Source organism: Sinocyclocheilus rhinocerous, unplaced genomic scaffold (assembly GCF_001515625.1).
Source record: "Sinocyclocheilus rhinocerous isolate Xijiao unplaced genomic scaffold, SAMN03320098_v1.1 scaffold263, whole genome shotgun sequence".
Taxonomy (NCBI): domain Eukaryota; kingdom Metazoa; phylum Chordata; class Actinopteri; order Cypriniformes; family Cyprinidae; genus Sinocyclocheilus; species Sinocyclocheilus rhinocerous.
This window is the reverse complement of record NW_015645086.1, coordinates 679,133-693,364: the sequence shown is the minus strand read 5'-3', so window position 1 is coordinate 693,364 and position 14,232 is coordinate 679,133. Positions and strand designations below refer to the sequence as shown.

General features: G+C 37.4%; 1 protein-coding gene and 1 pseudogene across 1 annotated transcript in view; one reads left to right on the top strand and one right to left on the bottom strand.

Annotated features, from left to right (window-relative positions):
- LOC107705651 (laminin subunit alpha-5-like) overlaps positions 1-10,961 on the top strand; it is an 81,475-nt gene extending 70,514 nt beyond the window's left edge. Inside the window, exons 56-76 of the mRNA XM_016509043.1 lie at positions 345-486; positions 591-690; positions 781-894; positions 1,146-1,331; positions 1,420-1,562; positions 1,666-1,845; positions 1,989-2,125; positions 2,234-2,387; positions 2,892-3,034; positions 3,135-3,297; positions 3,380-3,511; positions 3,611-3,753; positions 3,840-3,968; positions 4,807-4,864; positions 5,165-5,313; positions 5,713-5,902; positions 5,988-6,134; positions 7,573-7,720; positions 7,824-7,954; positions 9,998-10,178; positions 10,528-10,961. Of these exons, the coding sequence (XP_016364529.1) occupies positions 345-486; positions 591-690; positions 781-894; positions 1,146-1,331; positions 1,420-1,562; positions 1,666-1,845; positions 1,989-2,125; positions 2,234-2,387; positions 2,892-3,034; positions 3,135-3,297; positions 3,380-3,511; positions 3,611-3,753; positions 3,840-3,968; positions 4,807-4,864; positions 5,165-5,313; positions 5,713-5,902; positions 5,988-6,134; positions 7,573-7,720; positions 7,824-7,954; positions 9,998-10,178; positions 10,528-10,676 (3,019 nt within the window). The 3' untranslated portion in view covers positions 10,677-10,961. The remainder of the gene's footprint in view (positions 1-344; positions 487-590; positions 691-780; positions 895-1,145; positions 1,332-1,419; positions 1,563-1,665; positions 1,846-1,988; positions 2,126-2,233; positions 2,388-2,891; positions 3,035-3,134; positions 3,298-3,379; positions 3,512-3,610; positions 3,754-3,839; positions 3,969-4,806; positions 4,865-5,164; positions 5,314-5,712; positions 5,903-5,987; positions 6,135-7,572; positions 7,721-7,823; positions 7,955-9,997; positions 10,179-10,527) is intronic.
- A 90-nt stretch (positions 10,962-11,051) lies between these two features.
- LOC107705693 (proteasomal ubiquitin receptor ADRM1-like) overlaps positions 11,052-14,232 on the bottom strand; it is a 6,867-nt pseudogene continuing 3,686 nt past the window's right edge.

Here is a 14,232-nt window from a genome sequence, read left to right as displayed (position 1 = left end):
GCTCAAATATTGATTTCGGATCATTTTTAACCAAAAAAAGTTAAGGACTGCAGCTTTAAATTGTCTTTTTAATGAGTGATTCTGATGCTAGATAGCAGGGTGACTGATGGCCAATGTATTCCAGTGTACATAATTAAAGGGCAGCAAATGAGGGATCCACAAAATTGCTGATTTAACAAATATTTTACACAATATTTATGTAATTATTGTACACAACAAAATGCAATTAGCAAAGCAATTTTATTTATATAAAATTTCATATACAATGATAATTCAATGATAATATATTATGATAAATGTATCTTTATATGTAACATCATGGCCTTGTGTTTGTTGTTGTGCAGTCTAATATCTGGCTCCAATCAAGACAGTTTCATACAGCGTGCTCTGAATGCATCTCGCGCATACACTAACATTATAAACAGCGTGCTGGAAGCTGAGACTGCAGCTAAGAAAGCCAATGAATCTGCTACTGAGGCTTTGGAGGTACAGTCAACCACACACTCCGTCATCTGTGCATCTGGGCACCTTTATCAATGCATGTGTAAGTGACACAAATTGAGTTTTTATTGTTTCTTTATATGATCTAGAACATAAAGGACACAGACCTGCCCCTACAAGCTGCTAAACTGAAGAATCAGAGTATTGAGCTTGTGAAGCAAGCAGAGGAACTGAATAACAGCACTCAAAGTAAGAAAAGCAAACTAATGCTTCTTTCAAGGTACATCTTTGTTGGCGTGAACCTCGGTCTAATGCAGGCCTTTACTATATCTTTGTCAGGTCTAAAGCCACGCTTGGACTCCATACAGAAAAGTTTGCAGGATGCTGAAAAGAAAAAGGAGAACATGCTCCAAGACCTAAAGAACATTCAAAATAGCCTCAACGCCAGCCGAGGTCAGAGCTCAAAGTCCCCAGAACATTTATTTGAAATAGAAATCTTTTAAAACCTTATAAATGTTTTTACTGTCACTTTTGATCAGTTTAATGATCAAATGAAATGAAATGTAATGAATGAAAGTAATTAACTTAAAAAATGACTGCCCGCAAACTTTTAAATGCTATTGTATATATTCGAGTCTGTCAAGCTTAATTGAATCGAAACCATGACCTAAACATTGTCGTTAATATGTGTTGAAATGATGCAGAAGACATAGCGAACGACATCGCAGCAGCTAAGAGTGTGGTGGAGCAGGCTAACAACACGGTGGCTAATGTTAGCAATGCGCTGGCTCCAATTCAGAAGCAGCTGGAGGAGTGGCAGAAGCAGTACGGAGACTCAAACGCCACCAGCGATGATATCAACAGAGCTCTCAATGATGCCAATACGTCAGGTGCGTGTGAGGGAGCTCTCCTGAGTGAGCATGTGTGATCTCGACGTGGCTTTCACATCAAGTCCAATGTGTTTCTGTGTTCCTGCAGTGGCGGCGCTGAGCGACACTCTTCCTCAGCTGATGGAGAAGTTGGATCGTCTACAGAACACCTCATTTCAGCCGTCCAACATCTCCGACAGCATCCAGAGAATCCGCCAGCTCATTGAACAGGCTCGCAATGCTGCCAACAAGGTACAGCTCTTCAGAAGCCGCAAAGTATTCCCAGTTTTCCAGATACAAAAATTCCCAGATTGAAGTGGTGCTTTAGGCAATGACTCGACTGTCTGTTCTTCAGGTGAGCGTGTCAATGCAGTTTAATGGTAACTCAGGAGTACAAGTGAGGATGCCCAGTAATGTAGCCGACCTGGCAGCCTATTCATCGCTACACATGTACATCAAGCTACCACGTGACACACGTACACTACGCCAAACTACCACCAATCCCCAGTTTGTCCTCTACCTTGGAAAAAATGACGTAAGCCAACTTCCTCAGCCTATACCTTTTGTGCTTTATGATATGTTGCATGTGTTATTATATTAAGCTGTTTTGAGTTGCGCATGATTAATTATATATGTGTGAATATAAACACACGTGTCTGTGCTGAATGTGTACTGTAGTCCAGTAAAGACTATATGGCAATGATGCTGGAAGGATCAAAGCTGCGCTGGTACTTTAATGTGGGAGGAGATACAGCGCAGGTGCTGATGACTGAGAGCGTGAATAAGGATTACTTCAGCAAAGTTGTCCTGGAGAGGTGGGAAACATGCACACCATTGTTACCGACACATATCTGTTGAGCTTTGACTTCATTGCTATTATTTTCCAGCTGTATTTACTCTACTTCTACTGTATTTGTGTGCAGGACTCTACAGTACGGTCAGATGGCAATGTCCCTAGATTCAGAAGAAATAAATATAGTTAAGCAAAGCATGGAGGCAGGAGGAGAAAAAGGCCTGCTCAACTTACCTGCCAAAGAGACTGTGTTTTATGTCGGAGCTTATCCCACCAATTTCACTGTGAGTAACACAAAACCCCTGTCTATGGAGCAGGATATCTTAAACACTTAGGAGTGGGCACTTTTGACTTTGATTTGTTTCAAAGCAGCTTCACACTAATAAATAGAAAAGTAATGTTGCACAATTCTTCATTTCACAATTCAGTTTCAGCTGTAAAGCAACTCTACAGAAGACAATAGTGTGATCAGTTCAATGTTGATTTAATTCAGTTCTGTAGCATTGTCAGTGTTGCAAAGTTCATCAATTATGAAACAAATTTGATTCAAGTGTCAGTTGATGGTGTCAGTGCAGTCATATCAATAATATTACTCCATTTTAATTGTCTTTTAAACCCAAATGAGCAAGCCAAAGGTGACCAAAACTGAACTGGTATAGAATTTTACAATTGGCCATTTATTGATTGAAAATAATTATGAGCTATTTTTTAATTATCCATAATTATAATATTGGTGGATTTTCCAAAACATTTCACAATTTCGCACTCTCTTTCTCTCAAACACACAGCCTCCAATGGATCTGAACATCACGTCTCCTAACTTCTTCAAGGGCTGCCTGGAGTTATTAAGTCTAAATGAAGAACTAGTCAGCCTCTATAACTTCGAGCAAAACTTGCAAATGAACACCATAACTGACCTCCCTTGTTCACGGTCAGAGGGGTTTAATTTATTATTTATTAAATCATATAATCTGTGTTAACCTCTTTGCGAGAGTGCGTTCCTTGTCAAATCGCTTCCTGTGTTTAAACAGGAAGAGGCCAGCAAATACGCCTGAGTGGCTAGTTAACGGAGTGTATTTTGATGGTTCGGGCTATGTTGAGGTTTTGTTCGAAACTCTGAAGGACGACCGTGTGTTTGAGCAGCATATCAAACTCATCTCGCAAAACGGCATTCTCCTGTTGTTCCAAAGACAGGTGAGACGTGGCCTGCAAAACGTAGGATTTGTGATTTTTTGACGCAGGTTATGGTGTTAATGTCATTCTTTTCCCTTCTCAGGATAACTATGTGTGCGTAGCTGTGCAAGACGGTCTTCTTAAAGTCCTACATAACCTTGATGGACGGTTGTCCAACTTAACTGACCCACAACAAGAGTCAAATATTAAAATCAGTAATGCACAAGTGAAATTTGTGAGTAAAACCTTCTATTTATTCCAGAAATTTCTCGCATATCTGCTTATCTCTGTAAGGTTGATTTATTTTAATGTTTTCTGTGCTTGTTGTTTTCAGTTGGATGTTATCTTTCAACTTTCGAAAAATGAAATGCTAGTGAGGCTAGATCGTCAGAAGATCTACACGCTTTCCAGCAGAGAGCTCAACTTCACGGGACGATATTTCCTGGGCGGAGTGCCAGAGGATCAGATGCCCGAGAGGTGACCATGCAGATATTTCCACAGAGATATTAGATGCAGGGTTGGTGATCTGAGGTAGAATTAACTATCCGTGAATGTCATTTCAGTTTAAAGAGTGTGTTTCATAAACGCGGCTCCATAAAGGGCTGCTTCAGGACCGTTAAGGCCATGAAAAGCTTTGTTCAAATGAAGACCATGAAGAGTGCAGGGATCAGCTATGGCTGTCCAGATGACCTGCTGGTGAGCGTCTTCATACTTGTTTCTTTAGGTTGGGAATCTACATTCAAATAATGCTAATGATTCTGGAACATCTGTGTACGATGAGGGAATATACTTGCATTCGCACTTAGTTCATTGTGAAAAACGAGGCCTCCAGAGTCCAGGGTGTGAAGTAACGAATCCTGCTATGGTAAAGGCCCTGATGTACTTCAAGAAAAATCTTCAAACAAAGTGGATCTATTTTCTAAATGCATGTTGATCTTATTGTGAACAATTCATCCATGCATGTTTTATTTTTTTTTATTGCATATTTTTTTTATGATTTCTTCAGTCAGTTAGTCCACTTAAACCCTTTTCTTTGTTTGATAAGCCATTGTAATGGAGATGTGCGTCACAATATACAAGAAAAGATCTGTCTCTACTTCCATTTCCTCGTAACCGTAAGAACAATGTTGCATTATGTCATTTCTAATGAAATCTGGCCGATACGAAAGTTTATTTAGTTGCTCTGAAAACAGAAACAGAAACACTTTCTAACTGCCTTTAGTCCAAGATGGGTGTGACCGCTTACTTTGATGCAAACATCATTTCCAGTTCATTTCTTCACTCAGTCCATTACATTTGTATAATAATTGCAAACAGTATAGCAAATTTATTTTTAACAAATAACGTCTGTGTGAGTATACCCAAGCCTTTAGCTTAAGAAATATTATTTAGGCCATGCCAATATTACTTGACTAGACACTTTGTTAAAATATGTAACAAAGCAAAGGAACAAATTGAAATAGTTCATAGCAAATGATCGTTTTTAGAATTGTTATTACTGTAAACATGCTAAAATAACCCCGCTTAAAGGGTTAGGTCACGAGTCCCATTGGAAATACTGGACTCACCACGGAGAAAGAATCCAAAGGTACTATTTTATTTTATATGTTATGTTATATTATTTATTTTTTTAAATAAATAAATAACTTTGTTTGTTTGTTTGTTTTTAAATAAAATAAAATTACAAATTTAAAATCATTGTATTATTTTAATAACAACACATAAATGTTGTTTATTTCGAATATTATGTCGTTTTAATATTATATTATTTGTAGTATGAAATCGATTTCCATTAACACATAAAGGGTTTCTTTTTAATATCATATTATTTTCTTAATATCAAATAACATTATTTTAATGAAATTTGTGTCTGTTTGCGATTGTACAGAATAAGCCTCATGGAAGTTGGAGAAGTCGAATGGCACGTGAGTCCTGTCAGGGTGAGATGTCCGCCCAGGAGGATGACGCTCATCATTTCAGTGGCTCCTCCCACAGCCACCTGAGATTTGATTCGCTGCCTCAAGCGTTTAGCAAGGCGTGAGTATTAAAAAAAAGCAAAAAAACACTGTAAACCAATAAGTCAATAATTATTTACATGTTATGGCTGATAACCGATAAATGGCTGATATTAAAATTCTGTACTATGTTGTATGAAAAAATAAAATTAGGCATCAACTGAAATTAGGCATCACAACATTATATTGTACAGTATGAAAAATTGATATTTATTTTGAGATTACATTTAACAGTGTTCTTAAATTATTAATGATTTTAACAATTAAACTTTTAAGTGAGTGTTAGATGACAGCGAAGGTAATCTAAATATATAAAAAATGGGAAATTAGCATGAGAATCATTATAATATATGTAGTACTGACCAAAAAAAGTCACTAATAGCAGCCAAAATGACATACCTGTTTTAAACTGCGTCTGCAGGCCACACATCTCTGTGGGTGTGCGTGTGAACTCCTCGAGTGGACTGATTTTCCACGTGGCGGGAGGGAAGAGCCAGAGGATCATGACGCTCTCTGTGATTGATGGCCATCTGATGCTGATAGTCAACGGCGGAAAGAAGAAGACCAGCATACGCAGCAAAAAGAAATACAACGACGGCCTGTGGCACACGGTTCGTATGTGGGTCAGACATGTTTTTAGACAAATTTGTGATTTTTTGTTTCCATATCTCTTATTTTCACAATGAACTGGTGCAGGTGTTTGTACGAGTGGAGGCTGACAGGGCATCTCTGACGGTGGATGGCATCGAGACGCAGAGGAAGAGGGTGACGGGCGGAGGGAAGAGCGTGTTTGCTGCTCCTCTCTATATCGGTGGACTTCCCTCAGACCACAGTGCAGCTATGGTAAACACTGTCTTACACATACCATGTTCAAAACGATTGAACTGCCGACAACACACCTTGTTTAGTGTGCCTCTCTCTCTCTCATGCTAGACGAATCGCTGGTGTTAGGCCGGGACCTCGAGATCCTTTTGGAGGTCCGTCTGGTTTCAGACTCTGGGCTCCTGCTGCACACTGGAGCCAAGTGCCATGCTGTTTTCTGCTTCACACAGTGACTGAAGTGAAATAATCAACATGGGCAACAACTCAACGGGTCACACAAATATTGCAAAGCGAACATTAGGCTGATGTTAGCTGCTAAGCTAACAGTGCGATACTTTAATAAGTACGCACAAATGTTGGATAAGATCATCTCTTTTTAATTGGATTGACCGGTTTTTTTTTGTTGTTGCATTTTTTCATTTTCATTGAAATGCAGGTCTCCGACCACCATGTTTTATTTTATTACATTTTAATCAAAATAATCATATTTTATTTTAAGAACACACACACACACATATATACATATATATTTCTATTAATATTATATATTTTTATTTACTAAATAATCATAGTATTTTAATAGGAGTTTGATGTTAGCACGAAAAAAAAAAACCTTTTTAATTACATTGAACTATTTTATTGCTATTTTTATTTTATTTGAAATACAGGTCTTGATCCACCGTGTTATATTTTACAAACTTTTACAAAAATTTTACTAAATAATGCAAAGCAAACAAGAGACTCGATTCACAATAATTTTGATGTCAGTATGTTGCTATTCTAATAATGCGATACTCTAATAAGCACACACAGAGATCTCTTTTTTTAATTAGCTTGAACTATTTTTACTGTTGTATTTTTCATATTAAATGATATACACAAAGGTTATTTTATTTTATTGTAAAAAAAAAAATGTCAAGTTACCACATTGTTTTAGTAAGAACATAAATATGTTTATTTTATTGTGAATATTATATTGTTTAATATTGTATTATTTTGTTAATATTTAATCATAATATTGTAATAAGAACATGCTTTTTTATTTTGAATATTATATTGTTTTAATATAATATTATTTTGCTAGTATGAAATCATATTCCAAATATGCATAAAATCTTTTTATTAATATTATTTTTTTAATAATAAAGTGGATATTTTAATCGCATCTGTTGGTGAATATACAGAATAAACCTCAAGGAAGTTTGAGAAGTCAAGTTTTATTTTGAATATTATAGGTCAGGATTTTTTCCATTAAGGATATATTTAATGATTTTGTAGAAGGCAGCATAATGAAGTTCGGAGCCGCCTTCAGTTCAGGAGTGCACTCATGAGACTCTAAAAAGCTGTTTTTTTGGGCAGCTCACTGTGGAACCGAGATTGTACAGATCTGAACATATTCACAGAGATATACCTTCGTGATGTGATGTGACTTTTCTTTCTGTCCGTTTCTCTCTTTCAGGTTGGTTTCGTTGGCTGTGTGCGGGATCTGAAGCTGAACGAGGTCCTGGCACAGAGCCCCTCTCACAGTGTGGGAGTGACACCCTGCTACAAGCAGCCCCTCCAGCCCGGGGTTTACTTCTCCAGTCAGGGAGGATATCTGACCATCGGTGAGCCATCAATCAAACCATCAGATCAGACACACTTCAGATTTCATTCACAAAGATGGTGGACAACACACCTTGTTTAGTGCGCCTCTCTCTCTCATGCTAGACGAATCGCTGGTGTTAGGCCGGGACCTCGAGATCCTTTTGGAGGTCCGTCTGGTTTCAGACTCTGGGCTCCTGCTGCACACTGGAGCCAAGAAAACTCAACAGCTGAGTCTCTATCTGAACCAGGGCCAGGTGACAAAGGTTTTTTCATATCGCGATATTATCGCAAATGCAATTAATCGTTCAGCCCTAGTCATTACTCAGACTTTAAATATTTATCTGCCAATTTTATTAGCAAACCTGTTTTTTCATATCGCGATATCGCAAATGCAATTAATCGTTCAGCCCTAGTCATTACTCAGTCTTTAAATATTTATCTGCCAATTTTATTAGCAAACCGTTTTTATACACTATCAAAACAAACTTAAGTATACTAAAATCTCAATTTAAGTTACACTGATAATTCAAGTGTGCAAACAAGTGAAATAATATGCCATCTAGTATTTTAGAAATAAGGGGGATAACCAATTGTGGCAGACAACAGTATAAAAATACTTAGAAAGAGGTCAAATGGGGTTAGTTCACCCAGTTACTCGCACTCATGTTGTTTCAACCCTGCGTGAGTATCTTTCTTCTGTTGAACACCGTTATTCTGAATTATGCGGGTATCCAAAAAGTTGTTGGTATCCATTGAGTTTGGATACCAACATTGTTCTTAATAACTTTTTATCATGTCCCTTATGTCCCTTTAACATTTTAAAAGGAAAGCTATGCAAACATACTAATTTTATAAATTGTTTGAAACTGTGGGAAGATGCATGAGAAGTAATTTGTGTTATCTAAAAGTCATTTTAGTAATAGTCAAGCATTTCAGTGGGCTTAAACAGCTTGGCTTCTTACAGCAGATTCAGTTCACAAATAACTGACAGTCATGACCTAATTACAGTAATACTTACAGTAACTTACAGTAATCAATACTAAAGTAACTTACAGTAATCAATACTAAAATTCAGCATTAGTAAATTTTCTTGGTAACTTTTAGTTACAAAGCATTAGTAACTTTAGCTTTTCCTTCACTACATTCCAAAGCATAATATTGTGAAAGTTTCCCAAAATAAAAATACTCTGATAAAATACAGACACTTGAAAAATGTACTTAATTGCAGTAAAAAATTCAAATACTTTGTTGTCCATCTTTTTTTTTTTTTTGATCTTCAAGTCGAACACACCTCTTTACTCTCACGTGTCACGTGACCGAGTGTAATCGCAGTCTCTGCGATTGAAAAATCTTGTTTTTTCATATCGCGATATCGCAAATGCAATTAATCGTTCAGCCCTAGTCATTACTCAGTCTTTAAATATTTATCTGCCAATTTTATTAGCAAACCGTTTTTATACACTATCAAAACAAACTTAAGTATACTAAAATCTCAATTTAAGTTACACTGATAATTCAAGTGTGCAAACAAGTGAAATAATATGCCATCTAGTATTTTAGAAATAAGGGGGAAACCAATTGTGGCAGACAACAGTATAAAAATACTTAGAAAGAGGTCAAATGGGGTTAGTTCACCCAGTTACTCACACTCATCTTGTTTCAACCCTGCGTGAGTATCTTTCTTCTGTTGAACACCGTTATTCTGAATTATGCGGGTATCCAAAAAGTTGTTGGTATCCATTGAGTTTGGATACCAACATTGTTCTTAATAACTTTTTATCATGTCCCTTATGTCCCTTTAACATTTTAAAAGGAAAGCTATGCAAACATACTAATTTTATAAATTGTTTGAAAGTGGGAAGATGCATGAGAAGTAATTTGTGTTATCTAAAAGTCATTTTAGTAATAGTCAAGCATTTCAGTGGGCTTAAACAGCTTGGCTTCTTACAGCAGATTCAGTTCACAAATAACTGACAGTCATGACCTAATTACAGTAATACTTACAGTAATCAATACTAAAATTCAGCATTAGTAAATTTTCTTGGTAACTTTTAGTTACAAAGCATTAGTAACTTTAGCTTTTCCTTCACTACATTCCAAAGCATAATATTGTGAAAGTTTCCCAAAATAAAAATACTCTGATAAAATACAGACACTTGAAAAATGTACTTAATTGCAGTAAAAAATTCAAATACTTTGTTGTCCATCTTTTTTTTTTTTTTTACTTTTCATCTGGTTCTAAACCTGACCTGAACAGAACAGAACAGAAGGATTAAAATATATAGATACTTCATAAGCAATGTATTTGCCATATAATTTCACACTTGAATGTTGATATAATATATATAATGATTTTAGTTGTGAAGAAGAGCAATGTCATCCAGCTACATGTGGATGCGACGAGTGAACATGGAGTGGGTCCCAAACAGAGCCGGTCGAGCGGGGGCAAAGAGACCGTTTATCTGGGCGGCGTGCCAGGTATGACATCTGAACGCTACCAAATCAACATTTATAATTCCTGACAGAGAACATGCAGCTGGCAAATCAAGCATGATCATTTTTAAAACTAAAATGAACCTTAAAACAGAAAAGAATAAATCCCGCACACTGTCCACACTTTATATAATTTACTGAGTGAGTGAATAAATTTATATTTTGATGCATTTGCAAATGCTGATAGTGTGCAGGATTTATTCTTTTGTTTCAAAGTTTTTTTTCCTACGTACCTATCGATTAAGCTAAATGAATCAAAATCTTACATTGAAATGTGAACGACTGAGGAGCGATAATCCGTGTTGACATAAGCCTGTTGTCCTCTGGTGTGCAGATACTATAGTGGTCCCAGGTCTCCCGTCCACCGTCCTCTCTTTCCACGGATGTGTGAGGAAAACCGTACTGAACCACAGGCCTGTCGTGCTGTCAAAACCCCTGTCAGTGTCTGGATCTGTGGGGACTCAGGGCTGCCCTGCCTTATAGACCACAGCTGCATTAACCCTGCATACGCTCACACTATCAAATCAACAGGTGGTGGGTTTGCTTAGCGTTTAATTTAAACCAGTATTTATGTTTACCTTCATGACACCTGTGTATGTAATTTTATTAAAAAGCACTGTAAGTGATGAGACACCACTGATAAACTATAATGTTCAGAACTGCAGGGACCAGCGGAATATAGAGATGGATTGGCACTGGATTCATATCGTTCCAGGTTGTTTAATTAGTACATTTCATTGATACAATCATGACCAAACACCATTAAATGGGTTTTATGGGAGTATTTAGTTGTATAAAAACACTGGAGGGCAATTTAATGTGGATCCATGTTTTCATGTGCCATAGGGATTCATTGTGTATCATCTGAAATCACTGGAGTTGAAAACTCGAGAAAAATTATTTTTGTCACTTTTGATATTTTGTCGGATTTCCTCAGCTGTATTTTTATTGGCAATAAACATTTCTTTCATGTTTCATGTCACATTTTACTCACTATTTGTTTAATAGTGTAGCGTTGGACATACAAAACACATACGAGAATCAATGAAGGAGTACAGGCAAACAACCCAGACTAGCATGAGACACACCTCAGAGAGACGACTGTGTTCAGAAGGTTGTTCTAATCCAAGCTCATGTCCTCGTCATCATCTTTCTTGTCTTTGGAATCGCCGTCATCTTTCTTGCTATCACTGCCCTCCATGGCCTTGGCAAACGCCTCCACATCTAAACACCAGGACAAAGCAAATGAGTGCTTGGGGGTACGGAACATTGAAACAGTTATTACAAATGATGAAAACTTGAACTTAAGATATGCATATAAATTTGAATTGAACTTGTATGCTGATTGATGTACGTGTTGCACATCTCACCTCCTTTATTAGCTGCATCCACTGCTTCAGAGGGCAGACCAAACTGGTTCATGAGAGGGCCGAGCTGACCAGAGGCCAGAGCACTGCTGAACATACTCATCGCCTGCACAGATATAGACACACGGCATGTTTACATCAAAGCAGAATATTATATCAACAAGCCCAAGGCAAATATTTATGGAGATTCCCACAAATTGCTTTTGTAAATCACTACATATGCCTGGCAAGGTTTCATAAAATAAACACACAACTAAGTGTTAATTGATTGATGACATAATTCTTCTGCCAAGCAAAGTTTTCATGCAACATTTAGCAGAATGGTCTTTTTTTTTTTTCTTCTTCAGTGAAATTAATGTATTATATGTGACCCTGGACCACAAAACCAATCATAAGGGTCAATTTTTCGAAAAACTGAGATTTATACATCATCTGAAAGCTGAATAATAATAAGCTTTTCATTGATGTATGGTTTGTTAGGATAGGACAATATTTGGCAGAGATACAACTATTTGAAAATCTGGAATCTGAGGGTGCAAAAAAAATCAAAATATTGAGAAAATCGCCTTTAAAGTTGTCCAAATGAAGTTCTTAGCAATGCATATTACTAATCAAAAATTAAGTTTTAATATATTTACAGTAAGAAATCTACTAAATATCTTCATGGAACATGATCTTTACTTAATATCCTAATGATTTTTGGCATAAAAGAAAAATCGATAATTTTGACCCATACAATGTATTGTTGGCTATTGCTACAAATATACCCCAGAGACTTAAGACTGGTTTTGTGCTCCAGGGTCACATGTTATTTCAAATTTTTATTTTTTTTATTTTTATTTTTTTATTTTAAGGGGATTTTATGGTACTAAATTATATTTATATTGTTATGATTCATTTATTACCTGTTGACCATTTTTGAGCACAAATCTGAAAATTAAATATCTAACTTAAACTATCGCAAATCTTGAATGCTTCGGAGCACAGACTTGAGTTTGTTTTTAGAGAAGACACTTGGTAGATTATTGCTGAAGTGAAAAGTTTAAAAGTGAAATAAAAAAAGAAGTTTACTACTATGAAAAATACACAAAAATACTATTTTTACCCTTAAACGGAGTGAAAAACCAAAGCCATAAATCTAAAGTTTTGTTCCAAATCTGAGGTTGATCTCTCAAAAAAAATGAGCTTTCAGTTATGGCACTTTTCCACTGCATGGTACGGCTCACTATTGGGGGGTTTTCCACTGTGTACAGTACCTAGTGCCGGGCACTTGTTTTAGTACCACCTTGGTTAAGGTTCCAAGCGAGCCGTACCGATACTAAAATGTGACGTGTGAACACTGCAGATCAGAGAAAATTGTCACTACCAGCGTCATTGGATTTGCGACACAAGACACCAAACCTGCTAGATTTAAATAGTCAGCAACAGCCACCGCAGTATCATTTGTTCGCACTACTTTTTTAAACTGCTTTAAACAACCGTCGCACACAACTTGAAAAAAGGAATGGCTGTATTGTGGTCAGTAGACGAGGTGGCGGCGCAACTATAACGATCAGTCTATAGTCCCACCCACTTTAAAGTGGTACTAATGTGCAGTGGAAAAGCAAACCGAGCCGAGTCGTACCACACAGTGGAAAGTGCCATTAGATTTTGTTTGGGTGCAGTACCAAACATTTCCACTAGATGAAATTCACTTCCCATTCATTTCCAATGCGTCATTTTTGACCACAAACAGTTCAAGTGTGACTTTTTTTCTGGACCATTTAACCTTTTCAAATCATGTCCATACTTTTTTGTATTGTGCCAAAACCTTTACCAAGTTTCATATCATTCTGATTAATTACGAAATTCTTAAATAAATAAATAAATATTTTTTGGTCAAAAATGACCAAACAGTGCCACAGTGTTAAAGGTTTTCTGTTTTTTTTTTCTTTCATAGTGCAATTTTGGTGAATCCCATTAGATTCAGTTTGGAGCACAATATAACAATCATACCCAGAATTTGAACATAATACGGTTATCATCAATAACACTATACTGGGACAGCCCTTCATTTCAGTGCATTATGAGCATGAGTGTGACCTGCTGAAACTGTGGAGAGGTCAGTGTGTTCTGGATCTCTTCAGCGCTCTGCGGGAGCGATTCTCCTGACGGCAGGTATGGCAGCAGTCTCTGCTGCACTTCAGAGTTAGCCAGAATAGGAGCCATGACATCAGGGGTCAACACACTCGCCAAGTCCACTGCAGAGGAGCAATGGACAACGTATTAGAGGATGGGAAAAGTGGGTGAAAATCGCATCAGAGGTACATCAGTTGTCAGTGTCTCACCTCCCGGCCCCTCTGCAGCCAAGGCAGGCACGTTCATGGTGGCCAGGATGCTCTGGAGGTCACTCAGCTGGATGGGCTGCGTGCTGGAGGAGGGTCCCGCAGGCATGGAGGGAGTCTGGGCAGCAGGGGTGGTGGGGGTCACCGTGGGCGAGCTGGTGGAGGTAGCAGCAGGGGTTACAGGTGTGGTGGGTGCCTGGGTGGAGCTGAGGCGGGCGGCCGATCCAGAGGAAGGAGTGGCTGCTGCTGATTGGCTGCGGGAGCTGTGTGTACAGGAGAGGAATAATAAATAAAATATTATGTTATTATATTAAGATGCGTGAACGCAACACCAAAAATAAGCATAGA